Source organism: Pinus tabuliformis, chromosome 9 (genome assembly GCF_031772625.1).
Source record: "Pinus tabuliformis cultivar Carrire ecotype Pingquan chromosome 9, CPIR1, whole genome shotgun sequence".
NCBI classification, from domain to species: Eukaryota; Viridiplantae; Streptophyta; class Pinopsida; order Pinales; family Pinaceae; genus Pinus; species Pinus tabuliformis.
Genome location: NC_142307.1, coordinates 843,525,146 through 843,550,419, shown reverse-complemented (window position 1 = coordinate 843,550,419; position 25,274 = coordinate 843,525,146). Strand labels below are relative to the sequence as shown.

The 25,274-nt window shown below is 39.2% G+C and overlaps 1 protein-coding gene across 1 annotated transcript in view; it reads left to right on the top strand.

Moving 5' to 3' along the window:
* The window catches only part of LOC149151421 (ras-related protein RABE1c-like), a 95,285-nt gene that overhangs the window by 35,029 nt on the left and 34,982 nt on the right, over nucleotides 1–25,274 (top strand). Inside the window, exon 5 of the mRNA XM_089440012.1 lies at nucleotides 11,917–12,014. Within this exon, the coding sequence (XP_089296138.1) occupies nucleotides 11,917–12,014 (98 nt within the window). The remainder of the gene's footprint in view (nucleotides 1–11,916; nucleotides 12,015–25,274) is intronic.

Genomic DNA, 25,274 nt, shown 5'->3' with positions numbered 1-25,274 from the left:
GAGATGAGAGGTGGATCTAGAGGGCCAAGGTCTTAAGGAGGTCAACCGAGGTGTCTAGGAGGGCCGCATCAGCTCTGTGCTAAGGTCATTGAAAAAGGTGATCTAAGGTGACTGCAGGGCTAAGAGACCTAGCGGAGACTCAGATCTGTGGGTTGCAGTAGTTAAGAGGACTGGTTAAATCTGTGCAGTGACTGTAGAAGGATTGGTTGCCAAGGACAACAATAATCCAAGGATTTGAGTTGAAGGTACAAGCTGAGATTAGCAGGTAGTGGAATGTTAGGACAAATATCAAATGGAGTTGATCTTCAGTGGACAACAGGATTGAAAGGGCTATCTGCAAAGGGACAACAAACAATATGTAAGTTGATCAGATTGTCTTTGTTTTATTGGGCAGATTGAAGATTTGATGGAATATATTTCAAGCCCTAGGTTCAATCAAAGGATATATTGTGTATTGTATTTTATTGTGCAGTGGTATCAGGGTTCTCTGAAGGGTCATGATCCCTGGTATGCGAGCCCTAAGATTGTTTTATTGAAGGACTAATAAAACTTGTTTTGGGCCAATATTCTTGTGTAATGTTGTTGATTTCACTGCTGATTTGTTCTGCTGTACAAAGTTGCTAGTTAAGAGTTCCTAGTGTGTTTATGTGCTAAATATAATCATAGACAAGATCTAGGGCTTATGGAAAATTAACATTGTATTAGAGCTACTTTGAAGGGACAATTGAATCAGAGTATGCACAGGGAGTAGCCTAAGAGGGAGATGGTTGATTTGTTGTTGAAGGATTAACAACATGTCAAAGATGATTGCTGGCTTGAGGTACGAGGATTGGTTGGATGGCTTGTCCAACTATTGTCCATGGAAAGAAAGGATCAAGCTAGTGCTGACTGTTAACAAGATCTGGGAATTTGCTGAAAAGAGCATTGCTAAACCAACAAATCCAGCTGATTTGGCAAAGCATGAGAAGTTAGCTGTGAAGGCCAAGTTGATCATCCCTGATGGAGTCAAGGATCACTTAATACCTCATCTTTTAGGGAAGGCCACGTCATATGAGATGCAAAAGGCTCTTCAAGACTTGTTCCAGAACAAGAGCGAGAATCGAAAGATGGTATTGAGATAGAAGCTCAAGGAAACTAGGATGACAAAGGGAAAGACTTGACTTTGTATCTTACAAGGATTCAACTAGTCCGTGATGAGTTGAGTGCCATTGCTGATGATTTTCTAGAACTTAGTTAGTGAGGATTGCCTTGAAGGGCTTCTTAGATCAGTGCAAGCCATTTATCAAAGGTATAGTCTCTTGAGAGAAGCTACCTAATTGGAACAAGCTATGGGATGATTTCATCCAAGAGGAACTCCAGGACAAGGACCTTCAATAGAAGAAGAATACTATTGACAAGAATGTTGCTCTCATTGGTTAGCCGGGGAAGGGAAAAGGGAACCTCGATGGCAAGAAGAAGAAAGATCTATGTAAGGTGAAGTGTTTAACTTACGGTGAGCTTGGTCACTATGCAAGTAAGTGAATGTGCAAGATGAAAGGAGGAAATGAGAAGAAGTAAATTAGCATGGCTGCTATTGAACAAGATGATTTCACAAGAAGGTTCGTTGAGGAGTTTGCTCTGATCCCTCATCTTACAGAAAACACCATTGGTGAGGGTGTTTGGTTCATCGATAACGAAGCATCAAGGCATATGACAGGATTGCAGGATGTATTTGAGACTCTAATTGAACTGGACTCTAAATTGCATGTGGAGGTTGGTGAGAAGAGTTAAAAAATTATAGAGGGCTAGGTGTTGTGCTATTCAAGATGGAGTCAGGAGGGCTGCTATGAGTCTAGGATGTACTATGGGTATCAGAGCTCAAGTGCAACATGTTGTCTGTCTCGATGATTGAGGCTAAGGGGTTTGAAGTATTGTTCTAGGATAGAAAGGTGATGCTTAAGCCCAGAGGCTCTAACTCCACAGGAGCAATTATTTTAGTTAGGGAGAGTGGTATATACAAGTTGAAGGGAAAGCCTGTAGATCAAGGGAAGAAGGTTTCCGAGACTTAGAGGGAGTTGAGTTCGAGTGAGAGTTTGCAGAGTCAGAGGGAGATTCCGTAACCCGAGAAGAGCGCATCGTTAGAGCGAAGGAAGGAGTCTTCTATAGTTGGCAAGGAGCCATGGAATGGCCTAAAGGCCTATTAGGAAAAGAAGAGGCAGGAAGCTTCGAGTAGCATGGCCACTTCCAAGGAGAGCATTATTCATATTGCAGGTTATGCTTCTGTGAAAGAGGCAGCTGAGGATGCATGGTGGAGAGTAGTCCTAGAGGAGGATCGTGTTCCTGTGTGGGTAGATGATATATTTTTGTGGAGTGGAGGTACCTCCCTTGCTAAGAGGGAGTGTTAATTTTTGTAGCTTGGGAGGTACTCCCACAGATCATGGTTACTTGATTTGTGAGTTCTATCCCTAAGCGTTTTGGCAAAAAATCCTAATTTAAGATTATATGGATAAGTGGGCTAAAACCCTAAAGGATCTAGGGTTTTCTTAAGAAACCCTAAAAGTGAAACATAAATAGAGGCCAATGGAGAGGCTTACTCACACATCACAAGAGATTATTTGTGAAGGGAGATCTGCTTGAGATATTTGCAACAAGAGAGCGAGTTGGAGGCCTGACCAAGTTTGGTAGGCAAGGGTTGATGCCGTAATGAGGAATAACTGAATTTTCTACAGGTGATAGGAGTTGAAGAAGGCCGAGGCCAGACTAATGAGGTAGGCAAAGTTGGCTTCTGCAGTAAAAAGGCCTGGTTAGGGCCATTCAGAGGCAAGTAAAGGAGCCACAAGGTGCCGCTGTTAACGCATACTGAGGAGCAGATCTGAAGCAGGCGAGGATCAGCCAAAGAATCAAATCTGGTTGAGATTTGAAGCAGGTCGAGGATATGAAGGGGATTGAGTCCCAGAAAAGGAAGAATTCTCTGTTGTAGCATCAAATCTGAGGAGGAGCGAAACTGTGCTGTAGCAGATCTGAAGTGTGTCTGAGATCTGGCTGAGTTTGAGCAGAGGAGGACCTAAAAGCCTCCGATTTGAGTGTAGGTGGGATGAAGGGGCCTTTGTGGTGTAACAGAGCTTAGCCAAGGGCACAAAGAGGCTTGGTAAGGGCTATAGTAACCCAAATTTGTGGGCCGTAGAGGCTTTGTAGCAGGGCCGAGGTCTGATAGTGTTGTTGAAGGATGGCTGAGGGCCCAGGGTAGGCTGGTTTGGGGCCGAGGGTTTGATCTATGAGTTGAGAGGCAGATCTAGAGGGGCGAGGTCTTAAGAAGGTTCGTCGAGGTGTTTAGGAGGGTCGCATTAGCTTTGTGCTAAGGCCATATGTAGAGAAGGTGATCTAAACTGACCGCAGGGCTAGGAGACTAGTCAAGACTCCGATCCGTGGGCTGAAATAGTTAAGAGGACTGGTTCAAGATGTGCCGTGACTGTAGAAGGATTGGTTGCCAAGGATAACAACAGTCCAAGGATATTGAGCTGAAGGTACAAGCTCAAATTAGGAGGCAGAGGACTACCAGGACAAAGATTAGAGGGAGATGATCTTTTGTGGGCAACAAGACTGAAAAGGCTATTTGCAAAGGGACAACAGACAACAAGTAAGTTGATCAATTTGTCTTTGTTTTATTGGGCAGATTGAAGATATGATGGAATAGATTTCAAGCCCTAGGTTCAGTCAAAGGAAAGACTGTGTATTGTATTTTATTGTGCAATTATATCAGGGTTTTCTGAAGGTGCATGATCCCTTGTACGGGAGCCCTAAGATTGTTTTTATTGAAGGATTGATAAAACATGTTTTGGGCCAATATTCTTGTGTATTGTTATTGCTTTCATTGTTGATTTGTTCCGCTGTGCAAAGTTGCTAGTTAAGAGTTCCTAGTGTGTTATGTGCTAGGTCCAGTCATAGACCAGATTTAGGGCCTATGGAAAATTAACAAAGACGACGACGACACAAAAGGTAGAGGTGATATAATGATAGCCGCTTCCACGATTCCATCAAGAGCATATCCATCCTCTAAAGGAGTGGAAAGTGTATGGCGGATAAAAAAAATGATGACCCTGTACCAAAACAATCTCACATGATCCTTCAGAATCATCAATGTGCATTGGGGTCACCACCTTGAGAAATGAACTAATAACGTAGTTGATGACATAGAACAAACCTAGCTTTGTCACATAGGAGAATCTTGGGAAGGCACTTGAAATTTCATACTTAAACCATGCAGGTTGTCCATTTGCTTGCGATTTTCTCTGGCTCACTTGCAAAACATCTAAAGGGAGATAATACCAAAATCCACCCATGCCCCTAGATACATGGGTTAATTATACCACCAAAACTGCATGATGAACCAACCATATTACATTTAATCAATGACAAGTGCATAGGTTAGAATAAGGGATAGGGGCTTGCCTTATTAAACCATTAAACAACAAAGTTCCAGGAGCAAGTGAGACAACATGATTGGTAAGAGGTTGGCTAGAGTTTAGATTTCTCAGGACATGTTTCATCTGGACGTTTGGACTCATAGATAAGAGGGATAGGATTCTTTTGAAAAGATAATTGAGTGTAATATTACATGGTGAAGTGCCCATACTCTCTACTTTTTATGTGGCTTTGATACTCTCTAATGAATATGCTTATGAGCTTGACTTATTTCCATATTGCTCTTAGCTGGTGAGGCTTTGCAATATATGGCATAATTCAAATGCCTATAGTTGGTTAGCCATTGTGCAATAAGGTTCCCCTAATATAGCCAAGTGGTCTATCCTTCCAAATAGAATTAATATTTCAGGTCTACAAACGTGTTGATCAATTTTGTAAATTAATAGACCAATTTTAAAATGTGGTAAATGCCATATTTAACTTATATGTCAAATGTAAGAAAGGGACATTTTCCCCAACATCTGGAAATATGGGCATTGCCAAAAGTTATGCATGGTGGTTTCCTCTATTTGAAAGCGAGGGTAAGTGACATCAATGAAGCTGTATTAAATAGAGCTGACAGAAGGTGCCCAGGCAATGGTGGAAGTGGAATTGAGACCATGCATATAAGCTTTCTTGGTTGCCTAGGGCAAATTCTGTCTGAACTCTTGGCCTAGATGAAGGGAGATCCAGAATACCAAATCACCTTTATCTTAGTAAGCAACAAGTTATCCATTTGTCAGTGGGATTCTTGGTAACCTTCAACAAAATTTTAAATTAAAGAATTAAGCGTATTCATTGACATATAATGGGCCACATTAGTAGGCATATTAGCTGCAACGATAATAGTGCTTATTAATTTGAAAGTGTTGTTGGTAGAGTCCAAGACTTCCCAAAGCAATTTGTGCACTCCAACTTTTCTTTGCTACTTGTAATGCATTTTCCAAATTGAATTTTGAACCAAAAAGTTTATTAATGGATTCCATACTTTGAAGCACATGACCCTGCTTTTTTATAATTGTTACGAAAAAACATTTGTGATGTGCATTAATCATTATGGTATCTTGTCAAAAATTGTATTCCTTTGACACGACCTTGAGGCTAAACTAGAAAGTTGTCTTTCATTGATATGGATTTTATAATTAAGTGCAGTTAAATATATAATTCATGAGGAGAATAAGGCGGGCCTTGAAGAATGATCTTTCCAAATCGATTTTCATTAGCAGGCTAGAAACACTGTTTTTAGGTGCATATGAGTTAATATTTGTTGAAAATTGTAGCGAGTGGAAGGTCTTCTCTAACTTGTGCCTGAGCTAGAAAAACCGAGTTTGTCTTCCCTTTGCCCATGTATGAATTCGTGGAGACGATGAATTCATGCGTAGTGTTGGAGGACTAATTATGTGGAGCTTCTTCAGTTTGACTACAGATCGAGTGGCAGTTATAAATTTAGAATAGGATGAATGGAGCTTCAGTCCTTGATTGAAGGAAACACAAGTTGTGACTCCAAGTTATGATTGGAGAGAGAAGAACTAATTCGACTCAGTTAACTTGTTAACCACAAGTTCTAAATTTGTGACCTGCCAATTTTAGCATGGATCAAATCAATAAAAGGAGGATGAAGGCACATGTATTCATCATTGTTTTGTGCACAAGGTTGTGAGACAAAGCAAGCCTCATGAGTTAGTGAGAGAGAGACCTCTTTGCTTGTGGTGTGCGTGGGCTTGAGGAGCAAGAATGCACAGGTTATTGAGCTGATTTGCGCACAGATTTAGGAGTTGCGTCCTATATAATAGGAGACATGGTGCGCAAAAAAATAGGGACTTGATGCGCTACAAAATAAGAGTTTTGTGCGTATAGATTTAGGCCCTAGTGTGCTAGGAAATAGGGTTGTTGGTGTGCAAGTTTTAGGAGCTGGAATCAAGTGTTTTGCAGGGAGTTTAAGCTAGTACAACAGAGAACAAGGTTGTTCTCAGATTGCCTTGTAAGAGATTTCATTGCTCAAGTTTTATCAATAAAATACTACAACAAAGAAGAGGGTTTTCCCAGTTGGGTTTCCCAAGAAAAATTATTGTGTAAATTGTGTGACTCTGTTTTTATCTCTATGTTTATTTCGTTGCTTATAAGTGTTAAGAAATTCTGTGTCTTGTTGAAAGAAAGTTAGTTTCAGATTGTTCATCTAAGCAGTTGTAGAATTTTTGTGGAAAATTAACATGGTATCAGAGTAGAGATTAGCATAAAGACTAGCACACAAAGATCAGTTTGTGAAGAATAGAGATCAGTTTGTGAAGAATAAAGATCAGTTTGTGGTTTTTGAAGAGTAATTCGTTGGATAGCAGGATGGCATTCCTAGGACTAAGGTCAGTTCACAGTTTAGAGGGAGCCTCAAATTTATGTGCATGGAAGGAACGAATCATAGTAATGTTGGAAGATAATGGGGTGGGAGAGTTTATCAAGCAGGCTATAGTGCCACCTCAAGATCCCCAACGGTTGGCCAGGTATACTAAGAATGACACCAATGCGAGGAGGATCATTCTAGAGGGGGTCAAAGACCATATTATTCCTCATCTCCATGAGAAGAAGACAACGTTTGAGATGTTTAAAGCCATCTTAGACTTGTATCAGTGTTCCAGTGATGTCGAGAAGCTTGCTCTCAAAGAGAAGCTAAGAAGTATCCGGATGAGCAAAGATGAGCCCATCGTTACATATCTTTCAAAGTTCATTCAGATTCGAGATGAGCTAGGTGGTGTGGGCGAGACAATAGCGGGAAAAGACCTTGCGAGTCTTGTGCTTCTAGGACTCCATAAGTCTTGGTATGGCTTCTAGGATGCAGTGATTGGCAGAGAAATTTTCTCCGCTAGGAAAGGTTTTAGAGTGATTGCGTTCAAGAGGAAATCTGGAAAGGGACGAGAAATGGTAGATCAATGAAGACAGAGGATGAGGAGAACTTTGCCATGGTAGGCAAAGACAACAAAACCAAGGGAAAGAAGGGCCAAGGAGAGGTCGAGTCTAGTCAGAAGGGCGAGAAGAAGAAGAAGGATCTAAGCAAGATCAAGTGCTTCCATTGCCATGAATTTGGGCACTATGCCACTAAGTGTCCTAATCGGAAGGAGTTTAGGAAGGATCATGTAGTTGCATCAACGGATGTAGATGCATTTTTACCTTGTTCGGGAAAGATTTCTCATTGATTGCTTGCATTGCAAGCTCAATAGACAATAATGTTTGGTATATTGATTCAAGAGCGTCCTTCCACATGACTGGGAACAAGAAGTATTTCAGCCACCTGAAGGAGAAGGACATGCAGTTTCAGATCAAGCTAGGAGATGATGGTATGTATGCAACTAGAGGAGTTGGTACTATCAGTTTTCAGAGGGAGTCAGGTAATCCTCTTCATCTCAGAGATGTCCTGTATGTTCCAGGCCTGAAGCAAAATCTTGTTTCGGTAGCTACCCTTGAGGACAAGGGTTATGATGTCATCTTTAGTAGAGGTAAGGGTTACCTCCAACACTTAGCTTTTGGATGTAAGAAGCAGATAGGTGTAAGGAAGAAGAACCTGTACATGCTACAAGTTGAGACAAGCGCAACCTTGAGCAGCAAGGCAGGAAGTGCACAAAGTGGAAAAGTGATGGTTGAGCGAGAGTGGGATAGAGCTCTCAAGATTGAGTCTCAACCAATATCTTAGTTTGAGTCTTGGCTAGTTGGCAGTTGGATCGACCAACGGGATGATGAGGGGCTTAGCCTAGGGCGAGTGGAGGCAGCCATTCAGCCAATGACTCCCAATATAGGGAGAGTTCGAGCGAAGTGGGCAGAAGAGTTGTTCAAGGGGGATTAGGAGAGAGTTGGATCTTTCAATATCACCTTCAACCAGAAGAAGCAACCATCAAGATACATGGGGTACATGGCACTTATCACTGAGGTGATAGACTCGCAGAGCATGGTGGAAAGAACAGGTCTTCAGATCATATTCCGTAGCAAGAACCAGGGAATTCTTCTAGTTCAGTGGGAGCAACTGCAACAACAGAGAATGTGGTAGTGTTGAAGACAGATCCAGGTGGACAAGATTCTTCTAGAAGTACCTTCCTTGCTAAGAGGGAGTGTTGAAAATTGTAGCGAGTGGAAGGTCTTCTCTGGCTCATGCCTTAGCTAGAAAGACCGAGTTTGTCTTTCCTTTGACCATGGGTGAGTTCGTGGAGATGGTGAATTAATAGGTAGTGTTTGAGGACTAGTTATGTGGATCTTCTTCATTTTGACTACAGATTGAGTGGCAGTTATAAATTTAGAATAGGATGAGTGGAGCGTCAGTCCTTGATTGAAGGAAACACAAGTTGTAACTCCAAGTTATGATTGGAGAGAGAAGAATCAGTTCGACTTAGTTAACTTGTTAACCACGAGTTCTAAATTTGTGACCTGCCAATTTTAGCATGGATCAAATCTATAAAAGGAGGACATGTATTCATCATTGTTTTGTGCACAAGGTTGTGAGACAAAGCAAGCCTCACAAGTTGGTGAGAGAGACACCTCTTTGCTTGTGGTGTCCATGGGCTTGAGGAGCAAGATCACACAGGTTATTGAGCTGATTTGCGCACAGATTTAGGAGCTGTGTCCTATATAATAGGAGACCTGGTGTGCACAGAAATAGGGACCTGCTGCGCTACAAAATAGGAGTTTTTGTGCGCACAGATTTAGGCCCTAGTGCGCTAGGAAATAGGGCTATTGGTGCGCAAGGTTGAAGAGCTGGAATCAAGTGTTTTGCCGGGGGTTTAAGCTAGTACATTAGAAAACAAGGTTGTTCTCAGATTGCCTTGTAAGAGATTTCATTACTTAAAGTTTTATCAATAAAATGCTATAGCAAAGAGGAGGGATTTCCCAGTTGGGTTTCCCAAGAAAAATTGTTGTGTAAATTGTGTCACTGTGTTTTTGTATGTGTTTATTCCGCTGCTTAAAAGTGTTAAGAAATTCTGTGTCGCATAAAGCATTAGAAGAATGTTTGGACGGTCATTAATAGGGTGCAAAGCCATGGGCTCTGACCATAGGAGGGATACTCCACACCATGATAAACTTTAACTAAATCAAACCTCGTATAGAGGACACTATGGTTGGTCTTTCCAACACATAAACATTGATGTCATAAAGAACTTATTTTTCCTTATTGAGTCTGGTTTAATCAAGTCTTGGTCTAAGATGATAAATTTTAAAAACTTTCTGAATGATTTTCCTGTACTCGGGATTCTAGTTGGGAAACTTTAAACTAGATGATGCTTATTTCTTGGCTCTAATCCTGTCCTATGAACATGTTTGTGCAAATAGGAAGATGATTCAAACTTGCCACCAAAGTACACTGACTTGCTGGAGAAGGTGAAGTCATCAATATTACTCCAAAAACTGTCCAGCCTCGCTAAGATCCTCACCTCTCCCCATTCTTTGGCTGAATGAACTATTAGGCTGGATCTTTATGCTTTTGACTCCAGTTTAGATCTGTTAGGTGAACAGACTGTCTGCAAGTATTCCAAGTCTGCCTTTTAGGAGCTTCTAACTTGTGAAGGTGCCTCCATTTCTTTCACCTTCTCATTTTACCATATTAAAGTCTCCAAGAACCAATTACCTGGTGAGAGATTTTCATTCCTCCAAAGCCACAACTGTGTACTTTCAACAGAGTGATTTGGAGCATATCTATGGCAAAAGCCGAAAATACCTTGCAATGGACACAATCTAAGAGCACCTTTCTCTGGGTCGAAGTGACTGTGCCACAATATTCGTTGTTTCATACACATTTGCAATTTGCAAGTGATTGTGCTGTAAACTTGTTTGTTACCCATGTGTTTGTACTTGGACATCAAACATCATCATTTATTTGCTGATTTCAGTATGTGTCTGGCACAATTATGATCTGATTCAAAATAGGAAAGTCTTTAGTACAGTTTATACACCTGCCTTTGGTCATGAAAATGTATGGATTGCTTTACTGAGCGATCCGAAGTTGAGAGTTGTGAAACTTCACATTGTCAGGACAGTACCTTTTTGTCTCTGGCCTGGATTTAAGCTGATTTGGATTTTCCTAGGAGAACGCAAACGGTTTTGAATGGTGCTTTTGAAGACTTTGTAATGTTGAATATTACAACAAATTATAGGAAAATTTGATATTAACTAAATTAATTGGATTGCTTACGATTCATCCAAATTTGGGCTTTGCTTTATTCCATTCCTGCAGTTTTCACTGTGGACTCGAGGTAAAGTTCAGACCCGAATTGTGTTTTTCCCGACGGCATTTATGTATGTTGACACATTTGACAAGAAATGCACAGCTCATACCTGGAGAACATTTATTATATCTGGGTGATCAATTAGATTTCTTTCTTATTTTGGGTCATGGACGAGATTGATATCTTGCTGGAGACATGTCAATGAAATTTTGAATGGTCATTGGTTGTTGTTATTTTTATTGAAGCTCTATATGATCTTTCAGATGGTAGGATTGATATGAAATAAGTTGCCAGGGTATGTGGGTTTGGGTACAGCTGCAGTGACTGGGATGGCACTTTTTGGAACAGGGGCCAGGGATTTGTCAGTGGGGTGTGTATGTGTATGGAAAAACAGAACTGGAATTTCTGTAAATCAGCAATGTTCATAAGATTATTTTCAGATAAAATTCATCATTCACATATAAAATTGATATAGTACAGTTTCAAGTTGCAAATGAAAAAGAATAATACAGATCTATTATCAATGACATTCATGGACTGTTTCTTGCTTCAATCTGAAAATTAAATGGAAAAAATAAAGTGCGTTTTTGTGCTTTTAAATTTATGAGTGGTTGGGAAGTTAGGTGTTTAGGCTTTTGGGGAGGGGCCCACCATTTTTTTTGAGTCTTAAGCTTTTTTTCCTTTATTTTTTTCCCATGTGAAAATCATGCCCTGTTGAAATCTCGGAGAACTTTTGCGGTTTGGATACATATTTTGGGGGAACTCACCAGTTTTCTGAGTGGGAAGAACCTGGATGAAACTGGGTTCCTTGGGTTATCCACAGATCGTGTATCCATGCAGCTTTTCTGGATGGTCTAAAGTCAGACAGATTTGATTAATTAGGCTATTTAGATGAAATAATTTGAGTAAATTGTTGGTAAACCACTTGAAATAGTTTTGAGGAAGTCTTGCAAATTGTATAATGGTCTGAAACTAGTGTGAACTTCTGTAATGTTATACTACGTTATTTTTGTAGTGTTGTTTCACAACTACCATATCTGACAATTTTTGTAGAGTAACTCATGAAACAAATAGATTAATTACTTTCATTTTTGGTTTATTGACAGCCCTAAATAGAACAATAATTCGTTTCTATGACTGCTTTTTGACAGATGCAGGGTTCTTTTTCTGTCTTGTGCTTCTTCATCGTGGTGAATGATATGAAAGGGCATTATGAAAGTAAAAAAGATTCATTTCATTCTTTTCTAGGTTGTGTTCTTTAACTCTTGTGACCCTCAAGACATTCGCAACTGGATCAGGAATATTGAGCAACATGCTGCTGACAATGTGAATAAAATATTGGTTGGCAACAAAGCAGATATGGATGAGAGCAAGCGGGTAGGTTTACCATTCTTAAAAAACAGAAATGGATAGTATTGGTATTAAAAATATGGTGCAGCCAAGCTGGTCAGCATAGTAATACAAAAAAACATGCTGTCTCTTGAAACAAAAACCATCATAACCATCATGCAATGGGTGTCAAGTACAGCGTCTATATCATCCTTCACAGAGGATTTAAAAATGTTTCTACTGGTATAAACTCTAAAAAAGACACCTAAAATCAGAAAACCTGATACTAATGAATGACTTGCTTGCTGTGCATGTCATCTTGACTGCTATATATATAACACATAAACTGGGTAACTTATATTATCAAACATAGCTAAACAGCACTAATAAAACATACATAATGTTTTCAAGTTTAAACTGGGTGCACAGGTTCAAATCAAAATACTGAGTTTAGATATATCTACTGGCAAAATTTTCCAGTTCCTACTGGTGCAATATATTCTATAAAATATACCTAAAATACCAATAACCTTAGAAACATAAACTAGTGAAAAATATGACAGCTTGTTGCCTCTTCCAGGTAGGCACTGGTTCCTGTTCTCTGATCAACATGTTTTCGAGCTGGTTCACTATAGGCTCCTCCATTTGTTCCCCTTGACCAGACAGGCACTGATTAGACACGCTGGACTGAGCATCTTATGCAAATTCTCCACCAGGTTCTTTATCATATTACATTCTGCCTCAAGAATAGCAAGTTGGTGCTTAACCTGAACCAGGGTACTCATAATAGATGCAATTTGAGAGATACATTGCTGTTCGTAATCATGAAATTTCAAAGTGAGAGAGAAGATGGATCTTCTGTTTTCTTGAATTATTTCTTCATGTGCCTTGAGAATTCTCCTAATTTCTTGCAAATCACAATGGTCCATGGTACAAAACAAATAAAGAAGACTCAAGAAATCTGAACAGTTGCAATTTGACGGGTCCACAATCTTGAACCTAAATTCTTGGTGAAAGCCAACACAACACTCAGAGAAATGCTCCTAATACCCAACTGTTGCTCAAAATAAGAAATGCTCCTAATACCCAACTGTTGCTCAAAATAACAACACCTGCAACTAGACAAACAGAACAGAAATGCAACTAGGTTCTGAAGCTTAGGACTGGTGATTTTTTGTGTAGCATCAGGAGGTATTCCCACATGCCAAGCACTCTCTTAAGTCGCCCTAGAAGAATTATGAAAATTAAAATTCTATTTTTTGGGATACATGTAGGCTCAAAAGGGACAAGTCAGCCCCACCATGAAAGGGTGTGTCCCTTGGTCAAAATTCACCCCATTTGACAAGTATATATACACAATGTGACATCTTCATTTGACCATTCAATCAACTCATCTTCTCTTCTAAGCAGCTGTACATGGGAGCAGAAAGAGACCGAATTTCATGAGATTTGATCGAGTTTGAAGTTTGACCAAGTTGACCATTGACCACGGTATGGATCTGACTGCAGACCTTTGACTGCATGTCTGAGCTTGACTACAGGCTGAATTTTTGACTGTTGATCAGTGTTGGCTTCTGTATCTTTGGCTGGTTTGACCAGTGTTGAGTGGCTGGAATTTTGACCAGGTTTGACTGGTATTTAGACTTGGATTTCGGGACAGATTTGTAGACAATTTTGGAATTGTAAACCTTGCTGAAGAATAATTTCTCGTAGAAGAAAGTTGCTGGGTTTTCTACCATGTTTGGGTTTCTCAGGGTAAACTTGTTGTCTCTATTGTGTGTGGCTGTCTTTTTATGATCTAACTGTTTTCGCTGCATTGACTGTTGAGATTTTCTGTGTATAATTGTTCAATGATATCAGTGGCATAAGATAAATAGTTAAAGATCATTATGTAGTGATTATCAGATCAGAAAATTGGTTTCTACTATGCATCTTGTAGAAAAGTCAACAAGGACTTGTGAATTGAGCACCTAATACATGATTCCAAAAATTAACAATAGTGATTCCAGACCAACAGAGGTGAGAATTGCCTAGTGTTGTAACAATTGACTCCTGGAAACCAACTAAATGCAACAAACATAGAGAAAATATAGTCACATGAAGATTGATCCCAACCTGGAAACCAGAGCGAATTCCAAGTGGAGGCTGACTAGATAGAGATTCCCACGATCTTTCCACCACATAGAGGGCCTATGTTCCATTATGCCACCTCGTTGGGTGTAAATTAAACCTCTACATTGAAATTTTGACATCCCCCATAGCTTAAACATGTGTGAGGGAGCCTTGGGTCTCGTTGAGTTTATTGTCTTGCCTTGGGGAAAGGATTGACATGTGAAAGACATGTGGCATAGTAAATCTCTGTTACTTGTCATTAATTACCAAGCAGTGGTTGGGGTATGGCATGAATGGTTAATTGACAATTAACCCAAATCTCCCCCAATTTTAGTCTTATTGCCTTATTGGCTAATAAATCAACTTGATTATTATAACCAAGATAAAGGCAAGTTTATAATCAACTGGAAGGACTTTCTTTTGCATCAATTTGATGATTATGCTAGGTTTTTCCACTACTAGTAACGATTCAAATTGTGCTTCCATTGCTAACCTCAACCCCTAGAGTAATGCATATGCTTATGCTTGGTTGTTGGATGAAGTCCTCAATCCCAAGCACATGACAATTCTCTTCTTTGGGATCAATGAGGATCGCCCACTTCTGCACTTGCCACCCCTATCATCTTGACCAATATTAGTAGGTTGTGGTTCTTAATTGCCCAAGTTGATGTCTTCAATTAGAAGCAACAAATTGAGAGCCCTTATTAAGATTACAAACCATATTCGTTGGCATTGAACATTTTTCTTCCAGGACCTAAAATTGCCCTTTTTGCTGTAGGAGGGTGTCCATAATCACTGCAATTTAAGAAATGCATTGGTGCTCATTTCCATGGACGTTAGTTTTTACCGAGAATATGGACATCTTGTTGCTATTGACTGATTCTTCATGCTTGTGAAAAACGTTGTGCACTTTTGGAATTTCCCTTTGACGATTTCCATCTCTCCTAGGGTAATTCATAACCCAAAGCTCCCACAAATTCCCAAACAAAGTATACACAACAAACATCAAAGAGGAAAACTTGGAGCTATCAAACATATAGAAATTAACCAATCTTTTTTAGGCTTGAGGAAAAGACAAGCCCAAAGTATTCTCTATCTGCCAATTTGATGTCCAACTTTGAAGATAGCCAATATTGCCCACATACTTGTTCAAAACGCAAAATTGAGAATTCAAAACCACCCACAGAAGAAGACTATTCGAAATCAAAAGATTGAGATACCCAAACCACTTGCTACCAATGTTGAAAAACAAGAAAAAAATTCCCAAAGCATATGGAGAGCTCTAGACTAGAGCCAATGCAATGTGCTGAACTGAGCTTAGAACCACAAGGTTCCTCCCCAAAATAACTTGACCAACAATTGAATACACTAATAGAGCTTTGTTGAAAAGGCTTGGCTGAAAATCCGGCAAAGACATAGGAGATAGCCACCAAAGATCATCGCTGGACGTTGCTTTAGTGCCTTTTTCAAAAGCCATAATCACATCTTCCTATTGCATTAAGACTTTCAATGCTTCAAAACGTCAGCAATGCATTAAGGGTGGCATGCATTGGGATATCATGAGGGTAATGCACATTACTTCTCACCTTTGGCTATATAATATATGGCTTCTTTGGTGAAATGACATACATATCTTAAAATGCTTGGAATGTGGCAACATGCAAATATTGACATAAATCATGATTCTAGGGGATAGTTTGGAAGAAAATTTCCCCTCTTTTCTCTATAATTCCTTTGCTTAGTCTTGAGAACTCGTTGGCAAGGATGTTTGCATGCCAAATTAGGCCCCTTAGAACATGAGAAAACTTGCTATTCTCGAACTGTAGAACGTCTTTTTGATTCTAGCTATGAGATATGCCAACTTGCTACCTGATGGGGTTTTCATATTATTCTTTTTCCAATTCCTCGTTCCTAGCTTTAGAAATCAAATGAGGGATATTTTAAAGCGTAAAAGTAGTAGAGACATGATCAACTTCTTGTTTTGTGTACAAGGCTTCAAAATGCTTTTTGGTGGCCTCCTTGATTGTTGGGAAGTCTCTCAAGTTTGCGCCATCCTCTAATGATATTTCTTTAATGTTATATTTTTGAACTCTATCTTTGGCTTGCTGATGGAAGGAAGCATTCTTGTCTTCGGACTGCAGCCATAGACTCTTGGATGTAGATGCTACATCACTTCCCCTAATTTGGAGACTTTCTGAAGCTTACTGCAAAGTGCTCTCTCCTATACACGATGATGTATTGTGATGCCTTCCTATTCCATTCTCAAATGGAGATCTTCAAGCTGAGACTAAATTAATAAATTTTCGTTCTTTGGAGGTACATATGAGATCTTTGCCTATTTCTTGAGGGATTTCTTGATTGCTTTTAATTTCTGTGTCCAAAAAAGGTGGGTGATCCTATAACCAACTTCCCCCATTCCTCCAAAATAATATCCATAACTGTGGATTTTTCAAGCCAAAGGGGATAGAAACTGAATAGAAGAGGCCTAAAATCTTGGGAGTGGTGGAACTGAAGAAAAGTTGGCTTATGATTAGAGACAACCATTGGAATGATCCTGGATGTTACGATGTAGTTGCATAACATAAGGTTGCACAGAATGAGGAAATGATCTAGTCCAGTAGCACTATGACCTAGTCTAGTTTTTCTATTTGACGAAGTATATTTTCCTTTCGCAGGTTTGACATCTACTGAATCCCAATACATCATGAGATCCTTCATATTTTCTTTGTAAGGGTCCTTGACTATGCCATTACTGCTTTTTCCTTTACTATTCAAAACCACATTGACGTCCCCGGCCACAATGTTGTTCTTTGTTACTTCAAAGTCTTTTTTAAAGCTTGCAGAGAATGCCAATAGTATTTTTTTTTCACTTATAAAAAACAAATATATACATTAAAAATATGATATCCGATACTTGAGCTTTGATGCACAAGACATCTTAGGGCCCAATTTTGCGTTTGATGAGAAGATTCCAAAGAGTATAGATACCTCTTGATGCTGCTTTTGAACTTATTGCAATACCTTGACACCTTTTCCACTATGTTTTGTGGAGATTAAGCATTTCCATTGCCTCTAGCTTGGTCGACTTGAGGGGGATAACTGGCTTTTAAGAATTTATTAAGTCTCTCATGTTTTCCTCTTTAAACTGGCTATCCACATGTCTGATATTCCAAGAGACGATATCAATTATTTAACATTAGGGCGTCTATGGGGATTGGAGGAGCAATGGAACTTGGATTTTCAATACTTTGAGATCCAATTGCAACAATTTTTCTATGGTTGTTTAGATACCCAAAACTTTCTCCTTCGCTGCTTCTTCCTTTTTTTATTATTATTTTTGTCAGCTTTTTACGTGCTTTTTTGGGTTGCCTCTCATCTATCGCCTCCTCCATATCCTCCTCCATTTGATATTGAGCTTTCTTCCTTGTCAAGATGTTGGAGGAAGGTTGAGGTTTGTTTGAGATAGGATCAATATCTTCTTGTTGATTTGAAAAAAGGTCTTTGTAGGCTGACAAAGAAAGGTTAGTTTGAGAATCTTAAAATATGGATGTTTTGGGTGGAAAAAGAGATGAGGGTGACTTGATTGAGCGGGTAACTACTGCCACAAACAATATCGATTCTTCCTGAAAAGAATGTCAAGCTTGTTTGCTGATGATAGCATTTTGTCTTTTTGAGGGTTGCATCTTGGAGATAAAATTGAACTTCCTTGGATTAGCGCTTTGGGGGTGGGGTTTCGCATTGCCAAACCAACTTGATTGTTGATTATGGCTTGTTTTGGGTCATCAGGTGCCATTTGGGATGAAGATGAAGGAGCTAAGTACGATGAATTTGAGTTGATATGCTGCTTTGAACTCATTTTTAACCACTTTCCACTATTCTTCCTTACTATGAACTACTTGAGATTGAGGGATATCTATCATGTAGTCCTTTGCAATGTGTCCAAACTCATGGCGATTTTTGCATTTGGAGGGTAGTTGTTTATAATCCAGTTTTTGGACATGTTTCCAATTATCTAAGGTAAGGAATCTCACTTTTAGCAGTCTTTTCTCTAGATCAACCTCAATGCAGATCCTGGCATAAGTGACATCCCATCCTTGGGTTCATATTTGTCCATGTATTTCCCCAAGGCATTACCAATATTCCTAAGTGAATCTTCATTCCAATAGTGAACAGGAAAGTGTGACACATGGACCCACACTGGAAGAATACAAGAGGCACCTAGCTTTGGATTGAAGTCAGGAGTCCATCTGTTCAAAAGTACATTTCTCTGCTGCCGAAGAAATAGGAGCCATATATTAGGTCCTTGCCCTCCTTTACTTCAAACAGAAAAGCAGAGTACCCTCTACTGTAGAAGTAATGGGTGAGTACTTGAAGAAATAAAGATCATCGAGAATTGATAAAATGAGTTTTATATCAATTCAGGGTTGGGCCTGCTCACACCAAATACATGACATTGTGTCTCATTATATAGTGATGGGATTAATTGACTCGATAAACATAACAACATGGAGGATGAAGACCCAAACTCAGCTACAACTCACTTACATAGGAAAACAACAACTTCTAGAACAACACTTCAGATCTCACACAAATATAGAACATTCATTTCTCTATTATCTCCAAGTCCCCTTAATGGAGAAATGAATTATTTACCACACCTAACTTGTCTCTACATAACATAAACTTATCTTTTCCTAAAGGCTTAGTAAAGATGTCTGCCACATTGTCATTTGTATTACAATAGATCAAAGTAATTTCCTTTTGTTGCATTTTTTCTCATCCAAAATGATGTTGCCTCTATGTTTTTTGATCTTGCATGGTAGACTAGGTTGTTCACCAGTTTGATAGATCTTTGGTTGTCACACTTGATGATTGTTGGTCCTTGTTTTTCTCCCTTGTCTTCAAGAATTCTTCTTAGCCAAATGGCTTCATAGGTTGCACTTTATAAGGCCTTGTACTTACCTTCGGTGGAATTCAAAGAAACGATTGGTTGTTTCTTGCTGCTCCATGACACAATACCAGGTCCAATACTGAATGCATAACTAGAGGTGGACTTCTTGTCATCTGGATCTCCTGCCCAATCAGAATCTGAATAACCTGTCAACTCAACATTCAAAACCTTATTATACTCAATAACAAAATTTTCAGTCTCCTTCCAATATTGAAGGACTCTCTTTGCTGCTTCCCAGTGACTTTCATGTGGCTTAGCCATAAACTGACTAAGTATGCTAACTGAATATGCAATATCTGGCTTAGTTGTATTTAAGTAATTCAAACTTCCCACCAATTGTCTATATAATGTGCCATTCACTTCTTTTGTTTCATCATCACTATTGAGTTTAACATTCTGTTCCAATGGTGTAGATACTGCTTTACATCCATTCATGTTGAATCTCTTGATTAATTCCTGTGTGTATTTACTTTGTGTGACCAAAGTTCTACCATTATCTCTCCAAACTTCAAGGCTAAACAATAATGAAATTCTCCAAGATCCTTCATTTCAAATTCTCGTGACAAACAACTTTTGATCTTTTCAATTAACTTGGTAGCATTTCTTGTTATGATAAGATCATCAACATATAAAGAAATCAACACAATATGGCCTTTTTCATCCTTGATATAGAGATTTGAATCTCCTTTACTTTTAGTAAAACCCTGTTGAGAGAAGAATTTATCAATCTTCACATACCAAGACTTGGGTGCCTGTTTGAATCCATATAGTGCTTTCTTTAACCTGCAAACAATATGTTCTTCTCTCTGTTTTACAAAACCTTATGGCTGAACAAGATAGACTTCTTCCTTTAATTCTCCATTCATAAAATCTGGCTTGACATCTAATTGATTCAACTTCCAATTATACTTAGTTGCCAATGCAATCATCATTCCAATGGTGTTCGTTTTAGCTACCAGTGCAAAAGTTTCTTCACAATCTATCAGTTCTATGGCAAAACCCCTATGAAGGGGAAAACCCAGTCAAACTCTTCCACTAATAGATTTAGATTAGATTAAGATGAACCAAGACCTTTTTGACCATGGCACAAACTTTCCTCCATCCACCAAATCAACCTCTATGAAGACAAGTTAACTTCTAGCACATTTCTTCACAAGTCAACCTCAATCAACTTCTAAACACAAAGAGTCACAACACACGCAGTGCGACAGATTAGATACTTGACCAAGGTGTCTAATCGGGTGGGACTAAGGTGTGTTCCAAGCTTTAACCACTCTAGGTACCATTGGGCTTCAGCGCTAACACCAACCCAGGGATCTAGGTATCGTATCCAAGGTCAAAGCTCCATAAGACCAACAATACCCTCCCTATTTCAGGATCTAGACGTCATCACAGGCCGACCAGATGTCCTCCCAAGCATATTGTCGCCCCAAGATGCTTTATCTCTCCTTATCAACTAAATCAGATATATCTTCCAGTCCAAGCATGCTTCAAAACTTCAACCTTTTTATAGAGAGATTTGCACAAACACAACCCCAATTAGTAATAAAATTTCATTATATATACATGTTTAGCACAAACCTTCGGGTCCCGGGGTCCTTAATCATCTTGATGCTACTAAGGTTATCATCAAATTATCCAAACACATCTCATTGGAAGCTTTCTTCTTTATCTTCTATAGCAACATCAAACTCAACCTTAACACTTCTTCCAGAGCATCCATGTCTTGTTTACAACTTTTCGCTCACAAATATATATCTGTAATGCTTCAACCATGATATTTTATTCTTTCTTCAAGGTCTTACTTGTCACATTATGCCCTCCCTCTCAACTAGGGAGATATACACTTTCTTTTATCCAGGCTCCATCTCAATATTAGGGAGATCAACAACTTCATAACATTGGAGAAACTTCAACCTTTCAAAACTTCAAGAACATCATCATTCTTTTTATTCATCATGCTTATCATTATTATCAAGTCATCTTCAATTATGAACATCTTCAACATCTTGAAAATTATGTACTTGCAAATCATCAACAACAAGTACAACCAAGTACAAATACACAGAAGCATGAAGTCAACCATATTAAAATAATGTCATTACAATGGAAGCATCAAAATAATCAAGCTTACGTAAACCTAGTTAGGTTCATAGTCAACAAGGGTTACATCCTTTATACTATGGACTTTATACAAGGGTTACTTGATAGCTTTTGCATCAAGCTTTCTCCTATCTTCCTTCAAAACATGAGAAAAAGATTTGCTTCCAAATATTCTTAATGGCTTACTGCTGGTTTATAACCATAAAGGGCTTCAAATGGAGTCTTATGATTTAAAATTTTTGTTGGACTTCTATTTTTGAAATAAACAACAATACTAAAAGTTTTACCCAAAAGGCATTAGTAAGATTTTTACCTTTCATCATGCTCCTTGCACATTCCACTAAGGTTTTGTTCTTCCTTTCAGCTACTCCATTCTGCTGTGGAGTATGTGGCACCATGTACTATTGTACAATTCCATGTGCTTTGCAATATTTCACAAATGCACCTAATGTATATTCTCCCCCTTGATCAAATCAGATCAAATCTTGATGTATTTTCCTGTTTGCTTCTCAACCAAGTTTTTAAACTCTTTAAATATTCAAATACATCACTCTTCTTTCTCATGAAATAAACCCAAGTATATTTTGTGCAATCATCAACAAATATCAAGAAATAATATGCTCCTCCTAATGATCTAGTCTGCATAGGCCTGTTGGAAAATATAACTAGTTTTATTCTTTATAATTGTCAATTGACTCATGGCATAATGTAATTCTTATGTATCTATCAAAAGGAGAAAGAAAATGATGTAAAGAACAAAAGAAAATTATTTTGGAGCATGGGTTTCATGCTCAAGTTATTTGTCCTTAGGTCTCCTAGGGTCACGTGAATAAAAGAGCCATTGCCACTTTGTAAAAGACCCATTCGGGCACTTGTATCAAGAAAATAAAATTACTTTTGTATATAAAAGAGTCTAGAAGACTCCCAAGAATCAAGACGGCCAACCTAGCTCAAGTCTAGGGTTTCTAGGGTTTCTAGGCATGCTTTAGGTACGAAGTTGCAAGAAGATGTTTTGGGTGGCTGGCTTGGTTCTTGGTGGCAGTCATGGTCTAGGGTTTGGTCTTGGAAGTCTCCTTTGAAGTTGATTCTATAAGAAGAGAAGTTCTTTCTGGGTTTTCCCCTTGGAGGGGTTTTGCCTTAGCTTGGAGCCTATATCTTGTGTTCATTTTTGTATGGCTGTGATCTTCATTGTTTTGGCATTTATTTGATGATAAGAATATAAACATAATAAATAAGAAGAAGAACATAATATCACAAATAATTGTCATGGACAGAAAAGATGAATTAAATGCTGCCTTAATCTAATTTTCTAACATGGTATTAGAGCTAAGGTCAAGAATATAGGCAGTTAGAAGATCACTGGAAAGGTTTTTTGCCTCAAGGCAAAAAAGAATGCACTGTAAACAAGGCCAAATTGTTCTAATACAAGACCAAGGAAGAGCAAAAGGCTAAACGTGGTATCAAAGGCAAGATTGGGTACTTAAATTCCAATGTAATCTAAATCGAAGGTTTCAAAACTATCTCATGGCACCAAGAATTGTTTGAAGGGCTAGTCTATACAACACAAAAGGATTGGAAAGTGTTTGGGCTGTCTTTGTATGACTTGGTGGCAAGATTAGGTCACATTTATTGTAAAGATTGCAGAAGGATTGTGGGTCTTGTAGTGGACTATTTGAAGGGGCCAAAAAGCCTTAAACAAGTTCAGATCAGGACTATTAAGCCAACAAAGAAGTCTCTTTTTTTAAAGATATTTTTAGACTTGTTTGTGAGGTCTTTCCAAAGGTTGTCGAAACCCTAACCACAGGGCCGAAGTCACCATGCAAAGTTTAAGGAGCCGAATTTAGTGTCAAACAGATGAAGTTTGCAGGCCAAATTTCTAAGGAGAAAGAAACAATCCAAGCAAAGGAGAGAGAAGGATAATTTCACCATCCTTTCCCACACGTGCGAGTTAGGCTTTCTGTAGTTGTGGTCGAAAATTGCAAACCTGAAGCAATGGCTGTATATTTGAAGTAAGGGACGAAAATATGAAGTATTGGAGTAGTTTGACTGGCATTGACTTTGTGGAAACGAAGCTCATCATAGGAGAGGTTGACTTGGTCTTGGAGGGGTCTTTGTCAAGGGTCTTAGGTCTTGGAATACGTCATTTGAAGATTTTATAAGAAGAGAAGAATTCTTGTGGGTTTTCCTCTCAAGAGGAGATGTTTTGGCCTTAGCTAGCAACCTACATTTTGTGTTCCCTTATCTCATTGATCTTCATAGTGTTCCCTTGATTCCTCTACATGCTACCAGAGCTAAGGTGACAAGAAGAAGATGTAACTTGAAGATCACCTCAATGCCTGTCCCACAAATAGCAAAGAGCTAAAGGATTTTGTTATGGAGAAGTTTCGTAAAAAGGTATGGGGAAAAGAGTTGGGTAGGAAGAAATATTACTTTGAGGAATTCAACCCTACGTGTGATTTACAACAAAAAGAGCTCATTGGAGTTAGCATTTCGTGGAGGGCAAAGGTTCTTATTGCTCAATTTAGGACCAACTCACATCAACTTCGGTGTGAAATAGGACGGTGGAAAAGGCCTAAAGAAGCTTGGGAAGAAAGGGTGTGTACATTTTGCATGTCTGGGGTTGTAGAATGTTAATTTTAGGTATGTTCTATGCTGGAGCAATTTATTTCAATTTTCACAGTTAGCTCAATATCTTTTCTAGATTAGCAATCACATCAGCATTAAAGTAAACTGCAGATAGAACATAAATATAAATTGCAGAAGACAAGCCAAGACAAGAGGACACAAGATGTGGCGCTAGCCAGGGACAAACCCCAATGTGGGGAAACCCTTGATCAATTCTTCTTATATGTTCTTCAATAGTTCAGCACAGAGAGAGAGATAATACATTTACAATAGAAGTCAACACTTTGACTTATCTAGATAAGAGCATAGATCATCTCTAAAAAGATGATACATGATATCAGTTGAAGACATGCTGCTTCAACTAATTCTCCAAGGTGACTCCTTCACCTATCGTTGTGCTGCATTTCGTCATCATGTTGCACCTCACCGCACTGCACCCGTCATCACTATGCTGCATCTCATCACGCTTCATTAATCATCACTGTACCCATCACTGTACTGCATTATGTGCCATTGCTGCACCATGTTGCCATCCTGACCTATGTGTTGGCTGCACCTTGCTTGCTTATTGTCCCTTGCTTGCTTGTTGTCCCTAGCATGCTTGTTGTCCTTAGCATGCTTGTTGTTGCATGCTCGCTGTAACATTGCATGCTTGGTGTATTTGCTACTAAGTACCATACAACTGTTCCAATGTTAGTTCGCTGTCCCTTGCATGCTGCTCTCCTTCAGAGATAGATGCTTCGACTGTTTCGACAATTCTCGGCAGTTCTGACTTTTTCGGCAGTTCCGGCTCTTCTGGCAATTCTGGCTTTTCCGGCAATTCCGGCTTTTCCAATAGTTCTGGCTTTTTCGGCTTTTCTGGCAGTTCCGATTTTTCTGGCAATTATGGGTTTTCCGGTAGTTTCGGCTTTTCCGGTATTTCCGACTTTTCTAGCTTTTCTAGCAGTTCCGACTTTTCTGTCTTTTTCAGCAGTTTCGGTAGTTCTGGCTTTTCCGGATTTTCTGGCAGTTCTGGCAATTCCGACTTTGCCAGCAGTTCTGGCTTTTTCGGCAATTTCGGCTTTTTCGGTAGTTCCGGCAGTTCCGACTTTTCCAACTATTCCGGTAGTTCTGGAAGTTCCGGTTTTCCGGCAGTTCCGACAGTTTCGGCTTTTCTAGCAGTTCCGGCTTTTCCGGCAGTTCCGGCTTTTCCGGCATTTCCGGCTTTTCGGTATTTCCGACTTTTCTGGCTTTTCTGGCAGTTCTGGATTTTCCAGCTTTTCCGGCTTTTTGAGCAACGTAGAGCTTATTCTCCCATGACTGCATTTAGATCTAGGGCCTGTTATTTAGGGCAGCGTATACCCTAGGGCACTCCCTCTAGCTCTCATCTTCATCAAACCCAAAACAGGATGAAGTGAGATCACAAGAGTGAGTCTGTGTGTGACAAATGACTTCAAGTCCTCTTCTATTTATGCTAAAACGTAGAGGTTGAATATACATGACTGTTGGGCTTCTGAGCCTACATAAGTTGTTGACCA